Consider the following 23,923-nt stretch of genomic DNA (forward strand, 5'->3'; position numbering starts at 1 on the left):
TTTTTTTAGACAGGGTCTCACTCTGTTGCCCAGGCTGGAGTGAGTGGTGCCATCATAGCCCACTGGTACCCCAAACTCCTAGCTCCAGTGATCCTCCCTCCTCAGCTTCCCAAAGTGCTGGGATTACAGGCATGAGCCACTGTGCCTGGCCTAACATGTCCTCTTGACTGTCTGACTATCCACTGTCATGTGCGTGTGCTTAAGCAAGCAAGTCTGTATGTTTGCATGCATATGTATTATTGTATCGGTACATATGACCACATTCACATGTATGTGGAAGGATGGCAGTGAGGGGAGTGCCTTTTTTTTTTTTTTTTTTTTTGAGATAGAGTCTCTCTCTGTTGCCCAGGCTAAAGTGCAATGGTGTGATCTCGGCTCACTGCAACTTCTGCCTTTCTGGTTCAAGCGATTCTCCTGCCTCAGCCTCCTGAGTAGCTGGGATAACAGGTGCTTGCCACCACGCCCGGCTAAATTTTTTGTATTTTTAGTAGAGATGGGGTTTCACCATGTTGGTCAGGGTGGTCTCAAACTCCTGACCTCGTGATCCATCTGCCTCTGCCTCCCAAAGTGCTGGGATTACAGGTATGAGCCACTGCACCCAGCCGTGCCTTAACTCTTAATGTAGTTTTAATGAAAAGGATGTGTCCCAATCATAATATGGTCTGAAACCTTATTATCAGACTTAGAAATGACTTAGACGGGTCAAGCGCTGTGGCTCATGCCTGCAATCCCAGTACTTTGGGAGGCCAAGGCAGGCAGATCACCTGAGGTCAGGAGTTTGAGACCAGCCTGGGCAACAAGGTGAAACCCCATCTCTACTAAAAATACAAAATGTAGCCGGGCTTTGTGGCAGGTGCCTATAATCCCAGCTACTTGGGAGGCTGAGACAGGAAAATCTCTTAAACCCAGGAGGTGGAGGTTGCAGTGAGCTGAGATCATACCAGGGCACTCCAGCCTGGGCAACAGAGCAAGACTCTGTTTCAAAAAAAAAAAAAAAAAAAAAGAGAGAGAGAGAGAGGAAAGAAAAGAAAGAAATGGCTTAGGTGGATGAAATGAAAGGAGACTAAGGAGACTGTGTTTATGGAGCACCTAGTACGTGCCAGATTTGGTGCTAAATTAAGCACTGACATGTATAATCTTAGTACTATATAATAATAATAGCAACATAGCTATTATTATCCCCATACTTGCACATGAGGAAATGGAGACTCAGAGAGGTCAAGTAATATGTCCAAAGGTTGCACTGCAGAGCTAGAATTAAAACCTAGTCCCATTCTAACCCAAAACCTGTGCTGTTTCCTCTAATCCATAGTAACCACTCTGGCCGGGCACAGTGACTCACGCCTGTAATCTCTGCACTTTGGGAGGTCGAGGTCAGCGGATCGCTTGAGGTCAGGAGTTCCAGACCAGCCTGGCCAACATGGTGAAACCCCGTCCCTACTAAAAATACAAAAATTAGCCAGGTGTGGTGGTGGGCACCTGTAATCCCAGCTACTCGGGAGGCTGAGACACAAGAACCACTTGAACCCGGGCATGCCTGTAATCCCAGCACTTCAGGAGGTTGCAGTGAGCCAAGATTGTGCCAGTGCACTCTAGCCTGGATAACAGAGTGAGATTCCCTCTCAAAAAAAAGTAAACACGGCCGGGCGCGGTGGCTCACGCCTGTAATCCCAGCACTTTGGAAGGCCCAGGCGGGTGGATCACAAGGTCAAGAGATCGAGACCATCCTGGTCAGCATGGTGAAACCCCGTCTCTACTAAAAATACAAAAATTCAGCTGGGCATGGTGGCATGTGCCTGTAATCCCAGCTACTCAGGAGGCTGAGGCAGGAGAATTGCCTGAACCCAGGAGGCGGAGGTTGCAGTGAGCCGAGATCGGGCCATTGCACTCCAGCCTGGGTAACAAGAGCGAAACTCCGTCTCAAAAAAAAAAAAAAGTAAACACAACAACAAACAAACAAGGCCGGGCGCGGTGTCTCACGCCTGTAATCCCAACACTTTGGGAGGCGGAGGCGGGCAGATTACGAGGTCAAGAGATGAAGACCATCCTGGCCAACATGGTGAAACCCTATCTCTACTACAAATACAAAAAATACCTGGGCATGGTGACGCATGCCTGTAGTCACAACTATTTGGGAGGCTGAGGCAGGAGAATTGCTTGAACCTCCTCAAAAAAACAAACAAACAAAAAAGCCAAAGTAACCACTGTATGCTGCTTTAGGAAGTGTTTCAGGATGTAGGGGGTGGGGTGGAGGTGGGGAGCTCAGTATGATGTGAAAATATCCCTAAGTACTAACATGCTGGAAAACAAAATGTTTGTACAGGACCCCTAAGGTTAAGAGAGAGAAATGGTGAAAGTTGAGGAAGGGGCTGCTCTGCATTCAGGCAGGGAAGGGCAGTTTTGTGGGGAGAGGGCCCTTCCCGGGATGTCTACCTGGAACAGGATCCAGAAATTGTCCTTCCCTGGGAAGGAAGGGAGGCAACTTGGGGAGTACAGGGAAGATGGGGAGAGGCAGTTATTCAGAATCCCTTACCCTTGTTTGGCCTAAGTCAAGATAAGCTTTTGAAACTGTCACCCTTTCTCTCCCTTCACTTTAGGGATCCCAAACACATACTTTGTTTTCCCCGAAGTCTCCCTAATCCCTTTCTGTTTCTGCCCCAGCTTTCTTCAAAGGACAAAGCCTTTCATTCTTCAGTTAGAGATAATTGTCTTGAAACGCAGATACCTGGGAGAACTCATTCACACTAAAATATAATCACCTAACTGATAAACAAGTTCTGGTAATTCTGCTTTTCAAATCTTTCTCCAATCCCTTTCCTCCTCAGCATCCCCATTGCCACTGCTGCTTTCCTTCAGGCCTCGCCAGAATCTAACTGATAAGGTGGATGAGAGCGAACTTGGATTAAAACACTTGCTCCATGCCCGGCACTGTGCTACATTACCTCCTTTAATCCTCACTATCGCTGAGGCAAGATCCATATTGTTCCCATTTTACACATGAGGAAACGAAGGCTCAAGTAGGTTAAGTAACTTGCCTGGTCACATAGGAAAGAAAGGGCTGAGACGGGGAACTGGAATTCACATCTGGCAGATGCCAAAGGTGAAGCAATAACCATCAGTTTTTTGTTGCTGGGTTTTTTTTTGTTTTTTTTTTTTTGAGATGGAGTCTTGTTTCATCGCCCAGGCTGGATTGGCTTGATCTCTGTTCACTGCAACCTCCGCCTCCCGAGTTCAAGGGATTCTCCTGCCTCAGCCTCCTGAGTAGCTGGGATTACGGTGCTTGCCACCACGCCTGGCTAAATTTTTTGTATTTTTTAGTAGAGATAGGGTTTCACCATGTTGGCCAGGCTGGTCTTGAACTCCTGACCTCGTGATCCGCCCGCCTTGGCCTCCCAAAGTTCTGGGATTACAGGTGTGAGCCACCACACCCAGCCAGCACTAACCATTTCTATACCATACTTCATCCCTGTAACTGGCCCCTTGAGTTTCTTCAGCACCCAGTTCGACATCTCCCCCAGACATGCTAGAGTCACCTTAAACATGAAGCATATCCTGCCAATTCTTAGTGAAAGTCTTTCATGGCTTTCCACTGCTTCTAGGAGAAAATGTAACAGGAAGACTATCTAGGATAAAGTATGGCCATCCCAGCTTGCCAGGACCGAGGGGTTCTCAGGATGCTGAACTTTCATTGCTAAAACTGGGGAAGTCCTGGGCAAACAAAGGTGGTTGGTCACTCTAGCAGGTTGTGGCATGGCACAGCATTCAGTGCTTTTCACAACCTGACCTTTATTTTCTCAGCAACACCTCCCACCACCTTCAGCCTTTCCACTATGTCCTCTCTACCGCCTTTGCAGCCCAGCCACCCTTTTCTGCAGACGCTTTGTGCTGTTACACCTCCGTGCCTTTGTTCACACTGATCCTTGCAGCTCTAGTCTGCCTGACGAGCTATTGCCCACTCTTCATGAAACCCCAGCTCCCTTGTCACCTCTGTAATCTTTATTTTATTTTATTTTATTTTGAGATGGAGTCACTTTTTGCTGCCTAGGCTGGAGTGAGTAGTGCCATCTCAGCTCACTGCAACCTCCACCTCCTGGGGCTCAAGCGATTCTCCTGCCTCAGCCTCCCCAGTAACTGAGATTACAGGTGCCCACCATCATGCCCAGCTAATTCTTATATTTTTAGTAGAGACAGGGTTTCACCATGTTGTCCAGGCTGTTCTCAAACTCCTGACCTCAAATGACCTGCCCCCCTCGGCCCCCTAAAGTGCTGGGATTACAGGCATGAGCCACCACACCTGGCCACCTCTGTAATCTTTCTTGATTTCCTGGGAGAGAGTGAGAAACAATTACATTCTACCTTGGCTATTTTATTGACATGTGAGCCTTTCCCAGGGTCAGGACTAGGGTGAGGCAATCGAGGCACCTAGAATGCAACTGTAAGGAGGCACTCCTTCTCAGGGTCATGCAAATGCCAACCCTGTACTTGTGTGACCCCAAGAGCAAGTGCCCTCTTATATTTTTCACCGTAGGTGCCTCAATTGCCTCACCCAGTGCCAGCCCTGGTCTTTCCTGTCAGACTAGGGACTTCTCAAGAGTAGACCCCAGGTTCTTTTTTTCTTTTTTCTTTTTTTGAGCTAGAGTCTCACTCTGCTACCCAGATGGGAGTACAGTGGTGCGATCATGACTCAATGCAACCTCTGCCTCCTGGGTTCAAGTGATTCTCCTGCCTCAGCCTCCCGAGCAGCTGGGACTACGAGCACCATGCCCGGCTAATTTTTGTATTTTGAGTACAGGCGCGGTTTCACCATGTTGACCAGGCTGCTCTCAAACTCCTGACCTCAAATGATCCACCCACTTTGGCCTCCCAAAGTGCTGGGATTACAGGCATGAGCCACTGTGCCCGGCCAACCCCAGGTTCTTATTTATCTTTGTATTCATAGTGAGTAAGACGAGGCTCAGCACAGAGTACATATCTAGTTGAAAAAATGACATCAGGCCCTTCTCTGTTTCAACAGTGAGGGAGGTAAGAGGAAGAGGATGGTTTGGCACCCTGTTGTGAATGCAAGAAGAAGGTAAATTTAAGACTTCATCTTGGCCTGGACTGGAAGGACAGTTTTTCATCGGTTAGCTGTCTTAGGCATCTGGCAGATTTGGGGCTCCTCCACCTTCTCTGGTCTCTCCCTCTCAGTGCCTTTCTTTGGTTAACTACAGACATTCTTCAAAGTATTGTGGGTTTTTTGTCTTCTTCTCCCTTCACTCTATTTTCCCAAGTGACCTTGTGTACTCCCAGAGCTTCAGCGAGGAGCTCTGCAGATGACTTCTAAATTAACACCTCACCTCTCCTAAGCCTCAGACTTGAATTTCTAACTGCCTAGTACATACGGTAACACGTAGCATCAATATTTGCTCTTTTGTGTTTGTTGTCTCATCTGACCTTCCCAACACTTCTGTGAGAAAGTCAGGGCAGAATAGGAACTCATTTTTTTTTTCTTTTTATTTTCGAGATTGAGATTCACATCATTGCAAATATGAACTCATTTTTTAGGTGAGGCTCAAAAAGGTTGTCTTGCCCAAGATTTTATGGCAGACCTATAGAAACTCAAGTCTAGGTGTTCTCTCTGCTGTGCCATGTTGCGTGGTGCACCACAAAGGTGTTTCAATGGCGTCTCAAAACCAATGTGATAAAAATCTCAAATTATTACTGACCTTCTCCTATCCCTGACAGAAAACACACACACACACACACACACACCTTTAAGAAAACGACCGGGCATGGTGGCTCACGCTTGTAATCCCAGCACTTTCAGAGGCCGAGGCGGGAGGATCACGAGATCAAGAGATAGAGACCATCATTCCTGATCTTGAAAAGAAAATTTAAATTTTTTAAAAAGAAAAAAAAAAGAGCTCAAGATCATTCTGACTGATATGGTGAAATGCCATCTCTACTAAAAATATGAAAATTAGCTGGATGTGGTGGTACACGTCTGTAGTCCCAGCTACTCAGGAGGCTGAATTAGGAGAATCGCTTGAACCTAGGAGGCGGAGGCAGAGTTTGCAGTGAGCCAAGATCACACCACTGCACTCCAGGGTGGTGACAGAGTGAGACTCCGTCTCAGAAAAAAAACAAAAAACAAAAAACTTGTCCCTGTGCTACCCATCTTGGTTAAAGGCATCTCACTCTCCCAGTCATCAAGGCTAGACACCTGGGGTTCATGCTCAGTTCTTCCCTTTCCCTTAACTTGTTTTTTTTTTTTTTTTTTTGAGATAGAGTCTCACTCAGTCTGTCACCCAGGCTGGAGTGCAGTGGCATAGTCTCAGCTCACTACAACTTCCACCTCCCGGGTTCAAGCAATTCTCCTGCCTTAGCCTCCTGAGTAGCTGGGATTACAGGCACCCACCATCATACCTGGCTAATTTTTGTATTTCTGGTAGAGATGGGATTTCACCATGTTGGCCAGGCTGGTCTTGAACTCCTGACCTCAAGTCACTCACCTGCCTCTGCCTCTCAAAGTGCTGAGATTCTAAGTGTGAGCCCCTTCTTTTTTTGGGGGGGGGATTCTTGATCAAATCTTTTTTTCTTTTTTGAGATGGAGTTTTGCTCTGTTGCCAGGCTGGAGTGCAGTGGCATGATCTTGGCTCACTTCAGCCTCCGCCTCCCGGGTTCAAGCAATTCTCCTGCCTCAGCCTCCCGAACAGCTGGGATTACAGACACCCACCGCAACACCCAGCTCATTTATTGTATTTTGGTAAAGACAGGATTTCACCATGTTGGCCAGGATGGTCTTATCTCCTGACCTTGTGATCCACCCACCTTAGCCTCCCAAAGCGCTGGGATTATAGGCGTGAGCACTGCGCCCCGCCCACAACCTTTACTTCTAATGATTCATCAGATCCTGCAGACCTGATCTTCAAAATGTCTCAAATTTACTTTGAATTCCTCTTTTTTTTCCTTCTCTATCCCCACAGTCCCCATTGAGGCCCACAGAATCTCTTAGCCATAGTCCTCCTACCAATCTCCAGGCTTTCAGGCCTACCCCCACTCCCTGTTCTTCATATTGTTCTGGGGATTGTCTCTCTAAACAGATCTGAGCCTACTACCCCTTGGCTGGAAAAATCTCAGCCTTGCACTTCCCACCCCTATCTCTGTGATCTCCCAACCCTTTCCACTTTGTTTTTGAGGCCCAGGTCTAATGCCACCTCCCTTGGTAAACCCTCACATAGCCTCCCTATAAACGTGTTTTGTCTTTTTTTGAGACAGTTTCACTCTGTCGCCCAGAATGGGTGCAGTGGGGTGATTTTGGCTCACTGCAGCCTCTGTCTCCTAGGCTCAAACCATCCTCCCAGCCTCAGCTTTCTCAATAGCTGCAACTGCTGGTGTGCACCACCACACCCAGCTTAATTCTTGTATTTTTGTTAGAGATGGGGTTTTGCCATGTTGCCCAGGCTAGTCTTGAACTCCTGGGCTCAAGGGATCTTCCCACCTTGGTCTCCCAAAGTGCTGGGATTACAGGCGTGAGCCACCACACCCAGCCTCCCTGGAAACCTGAAGTGAGTGCTTTATTCCTCTGTTCTCCCACAGCACTATTTATTTTATTCTGCCTGTATTAGGACTAACTGTGTGCTACTTGGTCTCCCCTATAGGCTGGGAGCCTGCTGGGGATTGGATCCTGGTCTACCAGTCTGTCTTTTTTGAAGCATGTAATCTAGGTCTTTAAACATAATAGTTTCTTAATACATGGCTAGTGAATTTTTTTTTTCCTTAAGTGTTTGGAAACTTGTTAACAAGACCACATTCCCAGTAGATTCATTCAGTAAAGTAAGAACAATTCTCAAACACCACCTGACTTCTTTATATTTGGAAAGGTTTGAAGTTCCAGCATTGCTCCTCTATATCCATCACCCAGAAAAGACAAAAGGCAATTTTAACTCTTTATTTGAAACAAACAATTTCAGAGACAGGTTAGTCGTGACAACAGCTTCTCACTACAACACAAGGGTGGGCATGGCTCACTGAAGGGACAGGCCAGGCGCCTCAGAACAATATATACAATTTAAACAGTCGCTAACTGGTGACAGTTATAAAAACACAAAAAGGAGCCTGGGAAACAGCAAAGTCAACAGGGAAAGAACTGGGTACCCCCTTTGCCAGAAGCTAATCATTTTCTGGGACCTCAAAGGCAAGATGGGGAAGAGAAAAGATGTAGGCAGTGGGGGCAGGCCCCGTGCCCACAGCTCCTCACCTGTCCTTCGACCACAGATCCCATCCTGCACGACTCAAGCCCCCACAGGCTTGGCCTGGCTCTTATGACGGGGGTGGGGGAAACAAAAAGAGGGGAACCCAGCCTCAACCCAAGTCAGAAGGTAGTTTTTGCCTTGGGAGCTCTGTCCATTGAACTAAAGGGAGGCAGTTACAGAGGGGCTAAGCATGTTGACACCATGGCTCATGGCAACCTAAGATGGCAGAGAGACAAACACAGAAACCAAGGGGACAGGAGTCTGCACAACAGGAGTCTGCTCCCCATACTTAGTCATTCTCTGCCTCTGAGGAAAAGAAGGCATTTGGAAAATTTTTTAAACGGCAGCACCAAGGGTCGGTACTTGCCGGGGTGGGTACGCAGTGGTGAGAGGGTGCCAACAACCAATTATTTCATGGAAAGGGAAAAGTGTCTAAGCTTTGTGTTTTAGGTAAATGGTCCCCTCATCACTTTCATCGTTTATTCCATACCTTTCAGATAAGACTGTTTTGCGTGGTTCTGGGGAAGAGAAGGGAGTGGGCACAGGGCAGAGAAGGCAGCTGGGTTTTTCCCTAGGTCATACCTAGGAACAAGAGGCTTTACCTATGCGGGATGGGTCAGGAAACCCAAAGCCAACAGGATCACCAGAGCTATTAACACTCCACCCAGAGTATGGACCCGGAAGGAGGGGTTTACTCTGACGCATAAAGAAAACGGGTGAGCTGGCTTTTGCCCATCACTGGGAGACCAGCCCGAGTACAGAAGACCGGGGCCCCATGGTTGTCAAGTGGTATGGAAGAAGGTAAAAGCCAGGGGTTCCTAGAGAAGGCAGGGAATGGGTGAGCGGAAGGAGGCAGTCAGGGTCCTTCAGAATGAGTAGCATTGGTTCCTGGGCCTGTAACCCTGAGGGGACATGGCCGCAGGGCAGACATTGATGTGAAAGATGGATATGGATGGCACATGAGCTCAGTCCAGGTCTTCCTCCCCAGGACGACCCAGTTCCTCATAAATCTCACGCACAGCCAGGATGCGATTGAGCATGCTCTCCAACATGCTGCGGTCCATGGGGATCACAGAATACCAGAGAGGCGACTCGGCGATGCAGGACCGTTCGGGTTGCAGATAGAACACATCATTGCGAGTCCGGAGGCTTTCAGGACTGCAACATCAGGGGTGGGGTGGGGATGGCAGGACAGAAGATCAGTACCGAGGCAAAGTAGATCCCTCGGTTCCCCATGCTAATGCTCTTCCTGCCAACTCACCAACTCACCATTTTGAGAGATAGAATTCATAGAACTTGACAGGGCAGCGGAGGGGATTCATGCGGTTCTCACGCTGCTCTAAGATAGGGGCTTCATCTTCTCTCTTCCGTTTTCCAGGACCTGTGTCTGTAGGGGAGGAAAATGACTCAGACTTGTTAAGAGCAGAGGCTCCATGAGCCACATCCAAGAGCACTGTCCAGGGTACAGGGAGACGGTGTCATGACACAAAGTACGGTCTCATCAAGTCTCATCAAGACTGAGAGGTGAAAGAAGAGGTCAGTCTCTCCCACGCCAGCCCCACATCCTGTCGGGCTGTTGTTACTCGGCACTCCCCAGAGTTCCCACTGCCAAACTCTCTCATTAAAAACTCTCCCAAGTTGCCCTCTTGAAAAGGTGATCTCTGAAGTTATAAACAACTGATAAAACAGACCCTATTGCAAGGGTGAGCTTGCCTTCTGGGATCGAGAAACAGCAATGACCCCAACCCCTTGTGTGTTAGTCCAGTAGAAGCATGGGTCAAGAAAAGGGACCTTGGGAACTATACTCAGACAGGACAGAAATCCAGGGACAGAAAAAAATGGAAACCAAGGTGCAGTTGTTGTTAGGCCCGATAGCAAAGAATCACAGAAAGCCTGTCATTCATTCAGGCTTTCTACACTCCCCTACAGCCAAACACACCCAACGGCTTCCTCCTTCTCCACCACCCAGAAAAAGCAGGCAAGCAAGTAGTGTTTTAAACGAGGAAAGGTGGGAAACAGGCCATAGGGTGACCTCCTATTTATATGACAGCCATTGCCCATCAGGTAGGAAGACTGGCCGTTTCTATCCTTTCTGCACACAGGAACGGAAGGAGAAGGGAGCTAGGGGCCAAGGAGAGGGCCGATCTGGCAGGTATGGTGGATTATAGCGGGGCATGGAAAGGGAAGGCAGAGAAGGGGCAAAAGCACAGGGGAGGGGGCAGCCTCGTACCTCGCCCTTTCCTCTGGCGGACTGGGGCATAGTAGCGGATGCTCACCACCTTGGTGGTGCCTCGAGGGGTGGTACACTTGCGGGACTGCCGCACCACATTGGTGAAGGAGAGCTGCATGTGTTCCTCAGCTGTCTGCAGCCCAAAAAACTTAGTGTTGAAGAACATGAGGGTGTTGAGGAGGACAAAAGGCGAGTAGACCCCCAGTTGCTTACACTCCCAGAGGTGCTCCTCCTCCACTCGAGAGAACACCGTATCTATAATGGTCAAGGGGGAGAGGCCGGTCAGCAGGGTGTGGCTACCCAAACCCAACCACTTCCCATCCCACGTGCCCTGCTTATTTCCCACATGATTCCATTTGGTGAGTAACCTTTGTATATAAAACGCTGTCACTCTGCTACACTTGCTACACTACACAGTGGGACTGGGCTTTTAAAAATATATACTTTCCACACCTGCAATTTGGAACATCTCTCACCACCCTCAAGTTGCAGACAGGTAAATGTAAACCTTGAGGAGTCCCACGATTTCTTACTTTCTTTCTTTACTTACCACCCAAACCCAGGCCATCTTTTTCTGGTCCTAGAGATAGCTCTTCAGACCTAAGTCTTGATCCCCTCCTCATGTTCAAGTACAGGTGCTCCTGTGCTCCTTTAACTCTAAACCCTGAGGCATCCAGCTACACGATCCTGCCCTCGGGCCCTTTGTGAAGAGTGGCACACCAAACAGCACAGGACTCTCGGGATGGTGAATTGGAAGAATGGAGAAAGGGTGTAGGGGTTGCTACATCCCTGTCCCTTACTGTTGGGGAGGAGTGTAGGCTGCCAGGTACTCAGAGACTTGTTGAGTTCTTGAACAAAAGTCAGGTAGTAAAGGTCCGTGAAAATGTTCACCATCCGGTTATTTTCCAGCAAGTACTGTGAAAAGAAAAGCAGACACACATAAGGCTAGACTGTAGGTCCTAGAAGAAAGATAATGATGCTGAAGCTCCCAGGTATGGTGTCCTTGATCATTAAGAGATGATGGGAAACAGCTGCTTGATTAGGTAGCCTCGAGCACTTTCCCCCAGGTCTACCTACATTTCTCAACTACTCAGGGTTTGCTGGAAGAGGAGGAGGCTTGGAGATGTTCTTCAGAAGCCCATACCTCCTTGTCAGGTAATATGTGGCTGACTTCTCCTAGTGGGAACTAAACATTACCCCAGCACTCAAGGAGCCTGGCTCTACCTATCCCTGCCCTCCTAGAATGGGCTTAAGGATTACAAAGGGAACCTGAATAGCAATGAAGACTGCTCCTTGGCCAACAGTCCTGGAATGCAGTTTTGATTTTAGAAGAACACTGGTATTTCATGTTCTATTTGGAGTAAGAGATTAAAGGCAAGCTGCCTGCTTGAGGTAGGGAACAAGATGAGGAACAGGGAGTGCAACAGAATATTTTTTTTTTCATTAAAAAATATGTTTTGAGTAGAGATGGGGTATCACCTGGTTGCCCAGGCTGGTCTCAAACTCCTAGCTTGAAGCAATCCTCCTGCCTCAGCCTCCCAAAGTGTTGGGATTACAGGCGTGAGCTACCATGCCCAACCCAGAATCATTTCTGGTTAGACCCCGCCTGCTGTGTTAACAGTGACAGGAAGTGAGGCGGTGCACGAGGGGTACCTGCTGGATGCCAAGACACAGATAGTAGATACTGTCAGGTTCATATCGTTCACCATTGGGCCGAGTGATTTCTCTCACAAACTGGGCCAGACCGTAGTTGAGCTCAGCAGCTGAGCAGGCGAGAATATCCTCTTTAATACGCATTGGTTTGGCTGCAGTGATATGTAGTACAGGTGGACAGGATTAAGAAAAACTCTATATGGAGAATTTCACTTAGCTCCACCACCATTAACCCCTTCATCCCTTAGTCATGCCTAGCTCCTGAACAATTACAGAAAAAGCCCCTAACCTGGAAGCTAGACAGCAATTCCCTTTTAATCTACAACTCCTCCCTTTCTTCACAGGGCACCCTTAAGTGATCACACCCTTATCACTCCTAGACATCTTCAGCCGAATCACAGGCCCAGCCCCTCTTCCCCTTTCCCTCCTCCTCCCTGCCCCTGTCTCCCCCCAGCCCCACCCCAACCCCCAGGTACTTACGGCCAAAGCGCAGCTCATCACCCTTGCTGGTTTCTCCATTGGCATATTTTGACTGCACCCAGCACTTCCAAGCATTGACACCGTAAGAATAGTTGAGTCCAGTACAACTAGGCTGACTGCTCATGGAGTCCCGGGAACAGCTTTCGGAAAGCACCAGCCGCTTTTGACCCTGGAGGGGAAGAGAAAGCAGGGGCGTGGCAGAGGTAAGGCCAGAGGCAAGGTGAAAGCTAGTCAACACCATATTTACTGCTGGCTGGGGCAGGGGCTGATGTAAGCACACAGCAAGCTTCCATAGCACAGAGTCCCAGGAACAGCTTTGATGACCTTGTGAAATGGGAGGAGGGCAAAGTTTGGCTTTATCTCAGTACTTCTAGGGTTGGAGAAAGGAGGTTAGGGAAGGTCAAACTATGGTTGCTGGCTTGGCTCTCGCGTCCTCTCCCCTTTGGGCCGCCATTCTTCTTTGGTACATACAGTAACCCCAGCCCTACCTTCCTCATGGTTCGGGGAAGGTCTTGTTCAGTAGACACGTCCTCGGGCCCTACCAGGCCACAATCAAAGAGGAAGTCTACACTGGGATTAATGTCCAAAGGATCTAATATAAGGGAAAGAAAGAAAAAAATCAATTTCTTAAGATCTCAACCCTGCAGACCTTCCACCCCACCCCTGCTACTTGCCAACTTTATAACTACACGAGCCAAAGGAACTAGTAAAGCTATACCAAAAAGCATGCTCAGAGGCACAAAAACAAAACACAGCAACGTGAAGATATTCAGCACTACTGAACTGTAAACATGTTGAACATGGTGAAATTTTATGTTCTTTCACAGTTGAAAAATTAAAGGGGAAAAAAAAAAAAACATGACTCAGAAGTCTAAAAGAGTGCACCTGTCCTGGTATCTCTGGCACTGCTCCCTGTGAGAACCTTCTGTCTTAGAATCACAATGAACACTTTTCAGGGTCACGCTCAGGGACACAAGGAACACTCCCTTCCTGATGGCACAAATGCTACCGTACTCAGTGGGCATGGCTCCAACCTTACTCACTCTTAGGAAAGTCTGCCTCCAAGTCTTGCCCAGGCTCATCCAAGACATTGGCCATCTTGACTGCCATGGCCAGGACATCATCTCGAGCAGGCCCAAACAGGTCACAGTCTTCCAGGAGTCCCTCTGCACTCTGGTTGCTCACAAGATCTGGGAAGCAGAGAAGTTGGCTCAGTGGCTACAAGCTCCTGCTAGTACCCTCACAAACTTTCAGGGGCTGATCCCAGCTATCTTCCCATTCTACTAGGCACCAAGATCACCCATACCACCCCCTCAGGCAGTGACACGCTGGTAACACCCTGTCTCCCTTGTTGCCACCATCTATGGCATACCACAAAGGTCAGATGAGGCCTTGTCTAACTCCTCAGCCTCTGCAATCATTTCTGCCATGGCCAGGATGTCAGCCTCCAAGGGGTTGGAAGGGATCTTCACCTTCAGCTCCTCAATGGTCTCTACAATCTTGTCTGTGCTCTCCAAGGTAGTGGGCAAGAACATGGGCACAGGCACCTGGAGGCACGAATCCCAACTAAATGCCAAGAACCATACCAGCAGATGAGGAGGAGATTATGAGAGTGAGGGGGACAGTTGATGAGAGCAAGGGGAAAGGGTGGATCTCAAACTTGGAAGAGGAAAGGAGGACCCAGCCAGGAAGGGCAGGGAAACTTACCGGGATAGGCATCGAGAAAGGCACCGGGACTTTCTGGCAGTACAGATGCATAGGCACTGGCACAAAGATGGGCACTGGGATGGGCAGCACGATCACCTGTGGCTTCCACTCTTCTGTGGATAAGAAAGGGGTCTCAGAGATCCTGCTGAACTGGTCACATGTGACCCGCCAAAAGCTCTAACATGTGCTCAGTGTCACAAAACTGCCCTTGAACCAACGACTGAATGACACCTCTGTGATTCCAGGACAACCATATGCATGAGGCTTCAGCCACCTAAGAAATCCCCTTGTCCAGTTCCCGGATACAGGGCTGGCAGGCCTAGGATTCTGGAATACAGCCTGTGGCATCGAGGTACCCTGGCTCACCTGTCTGACTCCCTTTGGACTTCATCTCCACCTTGCAGGAGACGCCCCGATTCTGCATCAGTGGCTTACACATGGCAGCTTTGTTTTTGCGGGGTGTTGCTGGGGGCGGCGGGGGTGGAGGAGGGGTGGGAGCAGTGGGAGCTGATCGGGTCTTCACAGGGATCTGCAGAGATAAAGGAACGTTTGTGCCCCCAACCACCGTACCCTCCTCTGAAATTATCCTCCCCATTGGCTTTTGCTCCGACCTTGCCCAAATTCCCATTTTCCTCTGGGGTCCTCACTGTGTTGCTGTTCTCCACTTTGGTTTGAGAGGGTGTCTGGGGTTTTGCCTCAGGAGACTGACCTGTAGATCAAAACAAATGAATGCTCTCATCCAAGGAACTAGCTGTCCATTTTCCTTACACCTGTCCCAGGAGAGCTTCATTAACAGGTACACCAAATACAGATGGGAAGTTCTAGGATCTGTCCCCCTTGCCATCCCAGATGTAGTCTCCTATATGCCCCAGCAACAGCAGCCAAGAAGATTCTTTGCTCCTGGAGAATGAAACATTACACTTTCCCCCACAACCCACATTTGAAACCTTCCATTTAGATAGCCTGAAGAGTTTGGTATCCCTGGAGTTGTGGAGGGGAGGGGTAACATTCGAGAAACAGTAGTCTTCAGTCTCACTAAAGGTAGAGTTTACGCTGAGATCTCCTTATCTCAAAAAACTAACCACAATCCCTACATGCCCCATCATACTTGGATAGGTACCCATTCCCTAAAAATACACACTTCATAGAAAATCAGTAGATGCTAACTCTAAGAAGCTTTAAATAAGACTCACCCTGGTACCTGCAGGGTCTGGAAGCTAAAAGAGAATACAGTTCACAGTACCACACCCTATCTGGCCAGGGATGAGGTGAATGCAAGAGGAAGGAGAAAAGGGCCAGGCTTAGGATTAGGAGAGTCCAGGCCCCCTCTAACAGAGTGTGCCCTCTGCCCGGGACTCACTGTTCAGGAGGCTCTCGGGCCCACTCTGGGTATCCAGGTTGGGTTGGTTCTGCTGGCTATAGAAGCGCAGCAGACACTGCTGGTTGCAGAAATGACGGATTTGCCCACGCCAGTGGATGGTCTCCAGCAGCTTCCCCTGGCGCTTACAGGCATGGCACCGGGCAGCCTGAGGATGTTAACAGGATGGTCAGACCTGCCTCCCTAAAATGTGTCGGGCACTTTCTTTCCCCTGGGATAAGCCATGCTCCTCCTCTCAGAGATGGGGCCGCTTAGAGATGGAAGGCTGGCTGCCCTCCCTGAGATCTGCCCACACCCAAGCTCAGTACCACAGCCCATGGTCCCCGCCACCCTCTTTCCCGGCTCGCTAGCATGCTGACCCGCCTTACCTTGCAGTACCACAGCAGGTACTTGCTCTTACAGTCTTCACTGCAGAAGTCCCAAGTGCTGCCATCCAGTTGCTCAGTGACTCCACGCTGGCAGGTCTGGGAGCAGTAAGTACAAGTGATACAGCACAAGCCCAGCTTCTTAGTGAAGTCCTGTTTGTACAGCAGCACACAGCCTGGAAAGAGGGAAAGAGGAAAGAGCGTCCAGAGACACAGATACCGAAGGGCACAAGACCCAATCTTTTCAAGGCACGACACCTGAAACCTCTCTCTAAGCAGCCCCTTGTACCCAAAGCCTTAGAGGGGACAGGGTTGGGGGGGCGGGTAGAGTATCATGGGCAGAAGGCTCTGCCTCATGGACCACTTTCCCAGCCTCCCTCCGTTTCCCTCCATTCTTCCTGGCTGGGAGTTAACAGTATCTTCTGCCCTTCCCCATTTCCTTACCTTCGCTGCAGAAGCTTTTCTCCACTCCGCTGAATCGGAGTTTCTCATGCAAGAGTTTCTCCTGCCGACAGTGCTCACACTGGGACACCACACCCCGAAGCCGCTTGAAGTCCTCACAGCAATCACGGCAGCAGAATTGGAACACCTGGTCCTGAGGTGGGGGCACAGGGCGAGGAGGACAAGCTGTAACGTCTGGCCCAGCAGGGGCCAAGTGGAAGGACCCCTTCAGACAGTCTGGTCGTGTGGCAAGATGTGGGTGGGGGTGGGGCTCTTACCTGCCAGTCCAAGACCTCAGGCTTGCCACTGAAGAGGCTGTGGCAGTAGTGACAGCTCAGGTGAATGCCCCCCTCGGGGCTTGTGCGCTGGAGGGAAGGAAGACAAGTAAGGAGGGAGGGGCAAGATGTGTGCAGCGGTGGAGAAGGGGAGTCAGGCTTGTTCTTTGCTCTGCCCAGGCCTGCCTACCCCAATCCTCTGACCCTCTTTATGTTGCCACACCCTTCTATCCCTGGTCCAGGGTCTGAGTACCTGGAACTTGGTCCAGCAGCTGGGGCTGCAGAACTGGTAGACTGTGCGGTCCACCTTGTTGTAGTAACAGGGGTCAGAGAGGCTGCGGCGGCAGAAGCTGCAGGGTCGGGGAGGGCCTGGGGCATAGAGAGAATGAGAGAGAGGAAAAGAGAAAGAAAGAAAGAGAGAGAGAGGGAGAGAGAGAGCACACAGAAGGTGTAAGGTAGTGCAGAGACGGAACAGAAAATCCACGGGGAAACGTGGTTGGGGCTGAGGCGGGGCAGCAGGGATTACTCTGGAAGAGGGGAGTATGGGAGGTAGAGAGAAGGCCAGCAGGGGACTCAGAGAAGAGGGCTTTGCACCTACCAGTGAGCCCTGCCTGCTTCACTTTGTAAGAAGTGGTACAGCACAGGGAACAGAACAAGCTGGTCTTGCCATTACGATCCACATGTGATAGCATCTCAAAGTTCTTACACAGGGTCTTGCACCAGACACATGGGTACACACGTGTGTTTTTCTGTGAGGATGGGGAAGGAGAGGCTGAGGCTGGATTTGTCCCTTCACTTTTATTTTTTAAATGTTTTAAACATGAAATATTTCAGGCATACAAAAAAAGTATAGATGATGATGTAACAAAGACCTGTGTATCCACCAGCCAGCTTCAAAAATAAAACATAACAGATACAATTGAAACCCCCTTTATTTGTTTTATTTCTCCCAGCCCTTGACCCATCAGCCACCTTTATTTATCACCCAAGAACCACACCCCCTTCCACAGCCCTCTAATGCACTACTCCCTCGGCCCCACCTTCTTGTACGCCCCCAAGCAGGTTGTGTTGCAGAACCGCTTTTGTTGGCCCTCATGGAAGAGGAGCTCGGGGCCAGGGCTCCCAGTCTTGGTGTAGATGTAAGCCCCACACTGGTCACAACAGTTGGTTTTCAGTCCCTTGTTGGCCCGGAATTTGGAGAAGCAAGAATCGCTGCAGAGCCGGTGCACCACGCTGCCATTGCTGACCTCATGCAGGACCTGCCACACACACACACACCCTGAGCTACAGCCTGGCCACCACCGCCCACCCCAATGCAAGGACAGCCCCCCACCTCACCCTAGACCTTCACAGCAGACAGTGGGCCCAGGGACCCCCCAACCTGCGCCTCAGGCTGCCGACTTGATGGTGAGGTCCTGGGAGATAAGGAAGGCCAGCTGCGCACATCCTGGAGAAGCTCTGTCCTTGAATATGCTCCCTCATGGTGGCCACCTTTCCTCCCCACTCCCCTTTCCACAGGGCCTGGCCCCTGCAGCCCCAGGATGGGAGGGGCAGGTCAGGACTGGCCAGGCTCTGTACATCAGCCCCCACCGAGTGTCCTCACCTCCCCAGTCTTCTGGCATATGCTGCAGCGAGTGGCATCGGCGGGATCCCCAGACTGGGGGATTGGGCGCTGTTGTTGGGCCTCATACAGGGAGAGACAGACAGACGTGCAGAACTCATGGAAGGAGCCTCCGGAACCAGTCTGCGCCACAACCGAGTCCTTGGTGTTCCAGATCTCCCTAGAGGTGGGAACAGGTTTGAATATTCACTCAGGACCACCCTCTCGTTTCCTCAGCTTCCGCCCCTCCTCCAGGATCAGTGACCACAGACTCCCTCCCTATATCGCTCACTTGCCCAGCTCTGGCCTGCTAGGTTCTTACCAACAGTCTCTGTCTTACTCATACTCCTGCCCAGATCCCTGCCCTCTGCACAGCCCCCAAGACCCTCACGCACTTCTTGCAGAAGGTACAGGTCTTTTTGCCCGAAGGCTTCTTGGAGAAAGTAGTGAGGCAGGATGACGAGCAGAAGAGCTGAGGCAGCCCCTTGCGCTGATAGGCAGTCTGCCCCTTCTGCAGTGGTGTCCGGCAATGTGCACAAGTCATCTTGGTGCCCACTGCAGAGCGCCCAGCCCTTTGTGACACACTTGAACGTAGGGACATTCGAGGAGAGCGCCGGGGTCGGAATGGCACAAAGTCCTCATCATTGGGGTCATCTACCATGGCATCAGAATCCTCATCTGACACTGGAACTGAGGAAGTGGGGAGGTGGATGTGAGAAAGGCCACCAAACCAGGTCTCCAACCATCCCCTGATCAACAGTTCAGTCCCTCTCCTGGAATCCCAGTTGTTCCAGCCTTTACACCCTGGGCCTTGTTACATTAGTATAAGACCTTGGTGTCTCTCTCCCTTGGTTACTCTGTAACCTCCCGGGGGGGAAAGAGAGAGGCTCTAAATGAGTAGATTTGTGGACAGAGATGGCATAGATCAAACAGGAAACTCACCATTCTCACTGCTCTTGTTTTCAATTTCCCCCACTGCCCCTGGTTCCCATGCCAACCCATAGCGGAGACAGGTACTTCTTGAACTGCATAGAGCAGGACTACAGGAGCTAGAAGATCCATGCCCTGCTGCATGCCACTTTCGGCTCTCTTCCATACCCAGAACTCCCAGGTCACACTTCCTCAAATCCTACTTACTGCTCTCAGTGGAATCCACAACCTCAGGTTTTGGAGGTTCTGCTCTCCTAACGCGCTCGCTTCTCTTCTGTACCTTGGAAAGATGGGAGGGGTGGAAAACTGACACCCTGGCCAGGCTAACACTAGTACAGGGTTTGGGGGGGGGGATAGAGGAGATGGGAGGGGGAAGGGAGAATAGGGACCCTTGGCCCAGCCCTTAGGAGGAGGGGAGAAAAGGAGGCTGGACTTTCTCCCCAACAAGCAGTAGACAGTAGTGCTCCCTCCCTCCTCCTTACACACACTCTCTACTGAACAACATCTGGGAGGGAAAATGAAGGGTCTGTCCTTCCCAGAGCTAAGGGGGAACGAGACTCCTTCCAATCCCCTCCCCCTCACCCGTTCAGGCGGCTTCTCACTCGCCTTCGCAGTCAGGCCATCTCCTGCAAAGGAAGCAGAAGGCAGCCTAAATGTTGAGCCTGCCCTCACCACCCCCTCCCCGGCCCAACCCCCACCTCCATTCCTGGGGAAGAACTGACTCAAAACTGAAAGGGAAAACTCAAGTGCCTGTGGCTTCTTGGGGCCCCTCTCAGGGTTACCTCGGGCACTGTACTAAGGGGGGGCACGTGCAGCTATTCCATAAAAAAAATTCTATCCTTCCCATCAGCTTTCTGTCCCAATCCTTAAGGGTTAAGGAAATACAGGTAATATACCTTTCATTAAGAATTTATATTTTACCAATGAAAGACACACACAACCACCCAAAGGTAGCAAAAGGAAAAGGACGCATCAATGTCTGGGTAGGTTTCCCTGGATTCGGGTGGTTATATAAGCCCCAAGACCCTCACCACAGCGTGACAGAGGCACACCACTAGGCAGAAGACGGGAGAAACTAGAGCCTCTCAAATCAAGGCTGTCCCTCCCCTATCAGAGATTCAATCCTAGACCCTGCATTTCTACCACTCTGCCTAAATCCTTATGCTGTTAGGGGTTCTAGAACCTAGTTACCATTCATCAAACCCAGAAACCCCACTCCCATTTAGAACCAAAAAGCTGTAAAAGTCTTAGAACCAAGAAGCCTGGTGTACTTCCCTAAATCCTGAAGGAAGGACTCTGGCACCAAAAGCCTGCTGGGCTAAGAAAAAGGGAACCTTTCCCACCAAATCCACTCCCCCCAACCTACACTCCCTGAAACCTTACCCCATTCCTCCCCCACAGCCTGTGCCCACCCCTACTTTCCTTAATCTTCCTCTCCACACCACCATACTCCTCCCTCCTAAACCCCAAGTCCTTCCCCACACCCATCCCTACTCTTATCTCTCCACCCTCCTCCTCCCCACTACTTCGCAAAGCACACAGCCACACTTCCTTACCACCCGTCTCCTAGCCCTGATTCTCCAGATAATTAGGCAACCTACCTGGCAAGGAAGGATGTGCAGCTGGGCTAGAGCCCCCAGGTTTGGTTTGAGAACTGTTGATTCCATCCCCCAGAGTCTCTCCCACTGAAGGGCTAGGGGGGGCATTTGGGCTCTGTGGCTGCCCTTGGGGAAGCTCCTCCTCCTGCCCAGGGGAGCCCCTTCTCACAGTAGCCATGGAGGTGGTCTCCTCTTCTTCAATATGTGGGGACTGCAGGGTTATTGGAGAATCTGGAGCCAAAGGCTCTAGCAGCCCCTCGGGTGAAGAGGAATTTGCCCCAGCCCCTGGGTCAGTTGGTACCACCTCAGGGGTCTGGCCTTCTGGTCCAGGCTCTAGGGTCTGATCCCCCGCATCCCATGCCAGGGTCCCCTCAGGACCGTGGTCCACCTCCGGGGGAGACGGGGCTTTATAGAGCAGCCCCCCCAGCCCCAGCAACTCAGTGGCTCCATCCAGGACTCCAGGGTCTTTTTCCAGGCCAGCAGGGGTATCAAGCAGGTCCAGGGCTCCCGAGGATGGAGAAGGGCCAGGAGGGGCCCATCCTCGAGTTGGGGCAGTCTGGGATTCCAGCAGATCCTCTCCAAATTCCATGTCTACTGGTAGATCTCCAGCCAGGGGCTTCTCTGGCAGGGTCAATGTGTCAAATGGACTGGGGAAATCACTGGGGTCCATGAGTATGGCTAGATATGGGCTGCAGAGTAGGAGTGGAAGAGGGAGCAATAGAGGTGGTCTTAGCCAGAATTCCTTCTTATATAGGCTGAGACACACCCCATCATCCACTTGTATTTCTCTTGAACAGCCCCACCACCACAATCTACAAGCATTTCCGAAGGCTTCAGTCCTAATGACCACTCCCCCCATACAGCGCCCCCAGTGGGGAGAGGCGTTCCCCGCCCTGGCCCCGTGCCCACACTGGCCAGGCAGTCGGTCTTTCCACCCGCCCACCGCCCCCCCCACACTCGACTGCAACTCCCATTCCCTTCCCCCCTTACCTTTCACCCCCCCAACTCAGGCTGAATGCCCCCTTAGAGTCTCCTAAGGCCGTCGCCACCAGGAGCCTTTCCCGCCCCCGCGATCTCAGTTTCCATTCCCTCCCCACACTGCTGGAGCCCCCCAGCTCCCCAGTCTTTACCCACCCTGTCTGGCCCCACCCCCCCTCCCCGCGTTGCTAGGTCCTCCCTCGGCCCTTCCCCCGCCCCCACAAACTGCCCTACGTAACCCCTTCCCCCCAGTTACCTTTCAGGTCTCCCACTTCTTCAGCCCCGTCCCCCTTTCCCATTGCTCCTCCAGTCCTCCCTTCTCCTGTTGCCCACCCCCAACCTCAGGCATTTACAGGGAGACATTTTGGAGCTGCGATCTCTCCTCAGACCCCCCCTCCCGGCTACCGCAGGATACCGCTTGCAGGTTCGGTTCGGGTTGAGCAGGCCCGACCCCTACCTGCGGCAGGGTTAGTGTAAAGGCTACAAGCCTAGAACTGCAGACAGCGACGGCCCCGCGCTCCTTCTCCACCTCCCTCCCTAGCAGCCGGGACAGGGGTCGCGGCCCCTTTAAATGGCAGCGCCGCTCGCAGCGCCCAGCGCTCTGCACCAGGCGGGCGGGCGGTGCCAGCAACCAACCCCATTGGCTGGCTCGAGGAGGGGGCTCGCGAGACAGCGCCGGCCCCCGGCGCGAGACTCCCAGTCCAGTGGCCGCCTGGAAATTGCGGAGTGGAGTACAGCCACTGGAGACGGCGCTTGAGCCCCCGCCCGGGGCCCCGTTAGTTGAGAAGGAAAAGATAGCCTCTGGAGCTTTGAAGCCGGCCCCCCCGGGAAAGGCGGCGTCCCCTTTCCACCCAAGGGCCGAGTGTGCTCACCCACAAAAAACACAGATCTACGCACCTGCTTCCCTTACCTGGCTCAAGAGTCTGGCCCCCGTCACACCCTGCCCGCCCTACCTCCTGGAGCCCACTCTACCCGTGATCCCCTCCTCTCATTCAAATGGTTCCCGGTCCCCTCCCCCTCCCCGTGTCTCTCTTCGCTTCCCACTCGTGTTCAACCCCCTCGGCGTCCGCCCCCCTCAATAGTCCCTACCTACGCCATGCAGCAGGCGCCTGCCAAGATTACCCTCCCCCATCCCCACCTCTCCGGGGCCCGCCCCCTGGGCGACTGTTGGGGTAGTGAGTGACAGCGGAGGATGGGGGGAGGTAGGGACCCAGCCTTCACGTGCCCCTCCTCCCCTTGTCTGCAGTCCTGAGGCCCCCTAAACAGTCGGAGATTCAGAGTTATGGGGTGTCTGAAGCCTGATCCCCAGCCACACAGGTCGGGTTAAATGGCTCTGGCTGAGTGACAACGCCTATGCAGTAACCGTTAATGCTTGATGACCCCCAAACCAGGTCCTGCAAAGCCACCCCCTACTCTCTCAACAGGCTTAGGGTAAGTTGGGATCTTCTCCCTGAGTCTTCCTGCAGGAGCTCCCTGCATTATCTCTGGAGTTTTCCTCCCTCACCAAGGCTGACCGATCGCTCCCTCTCTCTCAGACACACACACTCTCACTCTCTCTGCCTCTCTCCTCCCGCCCTCTTTCAGTCCTTGTCTGTCTCTCTCTTCTCGCTCTCTCTCTCTCTCTCTCCCCCTGTCTCTTTTTGTCTCCGTCTCTGTCTCTCTGCTTTTCTCTTGCGCACGAGCACGCAGGCGCGCTAACACACTCACGCTCCCCCCCTCCTGGATGGTCCTTAGCCTGTGGGTGTGGCTGAGGTTAGGCTAGAGAAGTGGAGTAGGGGTAGGTGGCACTAACGTTAAGCCTACTGCCTTTACAAAATGTATGCCAGGATCCATTCTCAGTCCGCATTATATTAATAGTTAGAACACTTTACAATCCCCGCTCCCCACTTCCCACTCCAGCCCCTAAAGGCTGAGAGCATTTAGTAGCTGAGCTACTAGAGGAGGCTCAGTCTGGAAGGAAGTCTCCTTAGGAACAGGAAGGTTTGGTGTCCAGTGCCTATTCTATCCTGCCTCGTTGACTTCTGGCCTCTCCTCCTTCCCACACAAAGCGTCTC

General features: G+C 51.4%; 1 protein-coding gene across 8 annotated transcripts; it reads right to left on the reverse strand.

Annotated features, from left to right (window-relative positions):
• Nucleotides 1-7,916: 7,916 nt before the first annotated feature.
• ZMYM3 (zinc finger MYM-type containing 3) lies at nt 7,917-23,524 on the reverse strand. 8 transcript variants are annotated; one of them, XM_032255904.1, is made up of 25 exons: nt 22,959-23,524; nt 20,895-21,580; nt 19,876-19,919; nt 19,501-19,567; nt 18,759-19,053; nt 18,367-18,544; nt 17,804-18,022; nt 17,362-17,512; nt 17,017-17,132; nt 16,767-16,853; nt 16,492-16,642; nt 16,051-16,223; nt 15,665-15,830; nt 14,916-15,013; nt 14,671-14,833; nt 14,305-14,417; nt 13,970-14,144; nt 13,641-13,787; nt 13,086-13,189; nt 12,598-12,766; nt 12,118-12,269; nt 11,265-11,379; nt 10,465-10,719; nt 9,504-9,621; nt 7,917-9,392 (listed from the first exon to the last, which is right to left on the reverse strand). In XM_032255904.1, exons 2-25 carry the CDS (start codon nt 21,559-21,561, stop codon nt 9,200-9,202), a joined length of 4,116 nt encoding a protein of 1,371 aa, XP_032111795.1. In that variant the 5' UTR covers nt 21,562-21,580; nt 22,959-23,524; the 3' UTR covers nt 7,917-9,199. The 8 variants fall into 8 exon arrangements, with proteins under 8 accessions (XP_032111795.1, XP_032111791.1, XP_032111796.1 ...); XM_032255900.1 differs by having other exon boundaries at nt 19,501-19,573; XM_032255905.1 differs by lacking the exon at nt 22,959-23,524 and adding an exon at nt 22,780-22,949.
• Between the last annotated feature and the right edge of the window lie 399 nt (nt 23,525-23,923).

Source organism: Sapajus apella, unplaced genomic scaffold, assembly GCF_009761245.1.
Source record: "Sapajus apella isolate SASKATOON/1434 unplaced genomic scaffold, GSC_monkey_1.0 scaffold91, whole genome shotgun sequence".
NCBI classification, from domain to species: domain Eukaryota; kingdom Metazoa; phylum Chordata; class Mammalia; order Primates; family Cebidae; genus Sapajus; species Sapajus apella.

Excerpts from the sequence above, each read along its gene's own strand:
- ZMYM3 (XM_032255900.1), bottom strand. The coding sequence starts at position 21,561 with ATGGACCCCAGTGATTTCCCCAGTCCATTTGACACATTGACCCTGCCA. Across the intron at positions 15,014-15,664 it reads GCCCGAGAGCCTCCTGAACA|GTCAGTCTCCTGAGGCAAAA; the intron begins GTGAGTCCCGGG and ends TTTGATCTACAG. Across the intron at positions 10,720-11,264 it reads GCCTACACTCCTCCCCAACA|ATACGGTGTTCTCTCGAGTG; the intron begins GTAAGGGACAGG and ends TGACCATTATAG.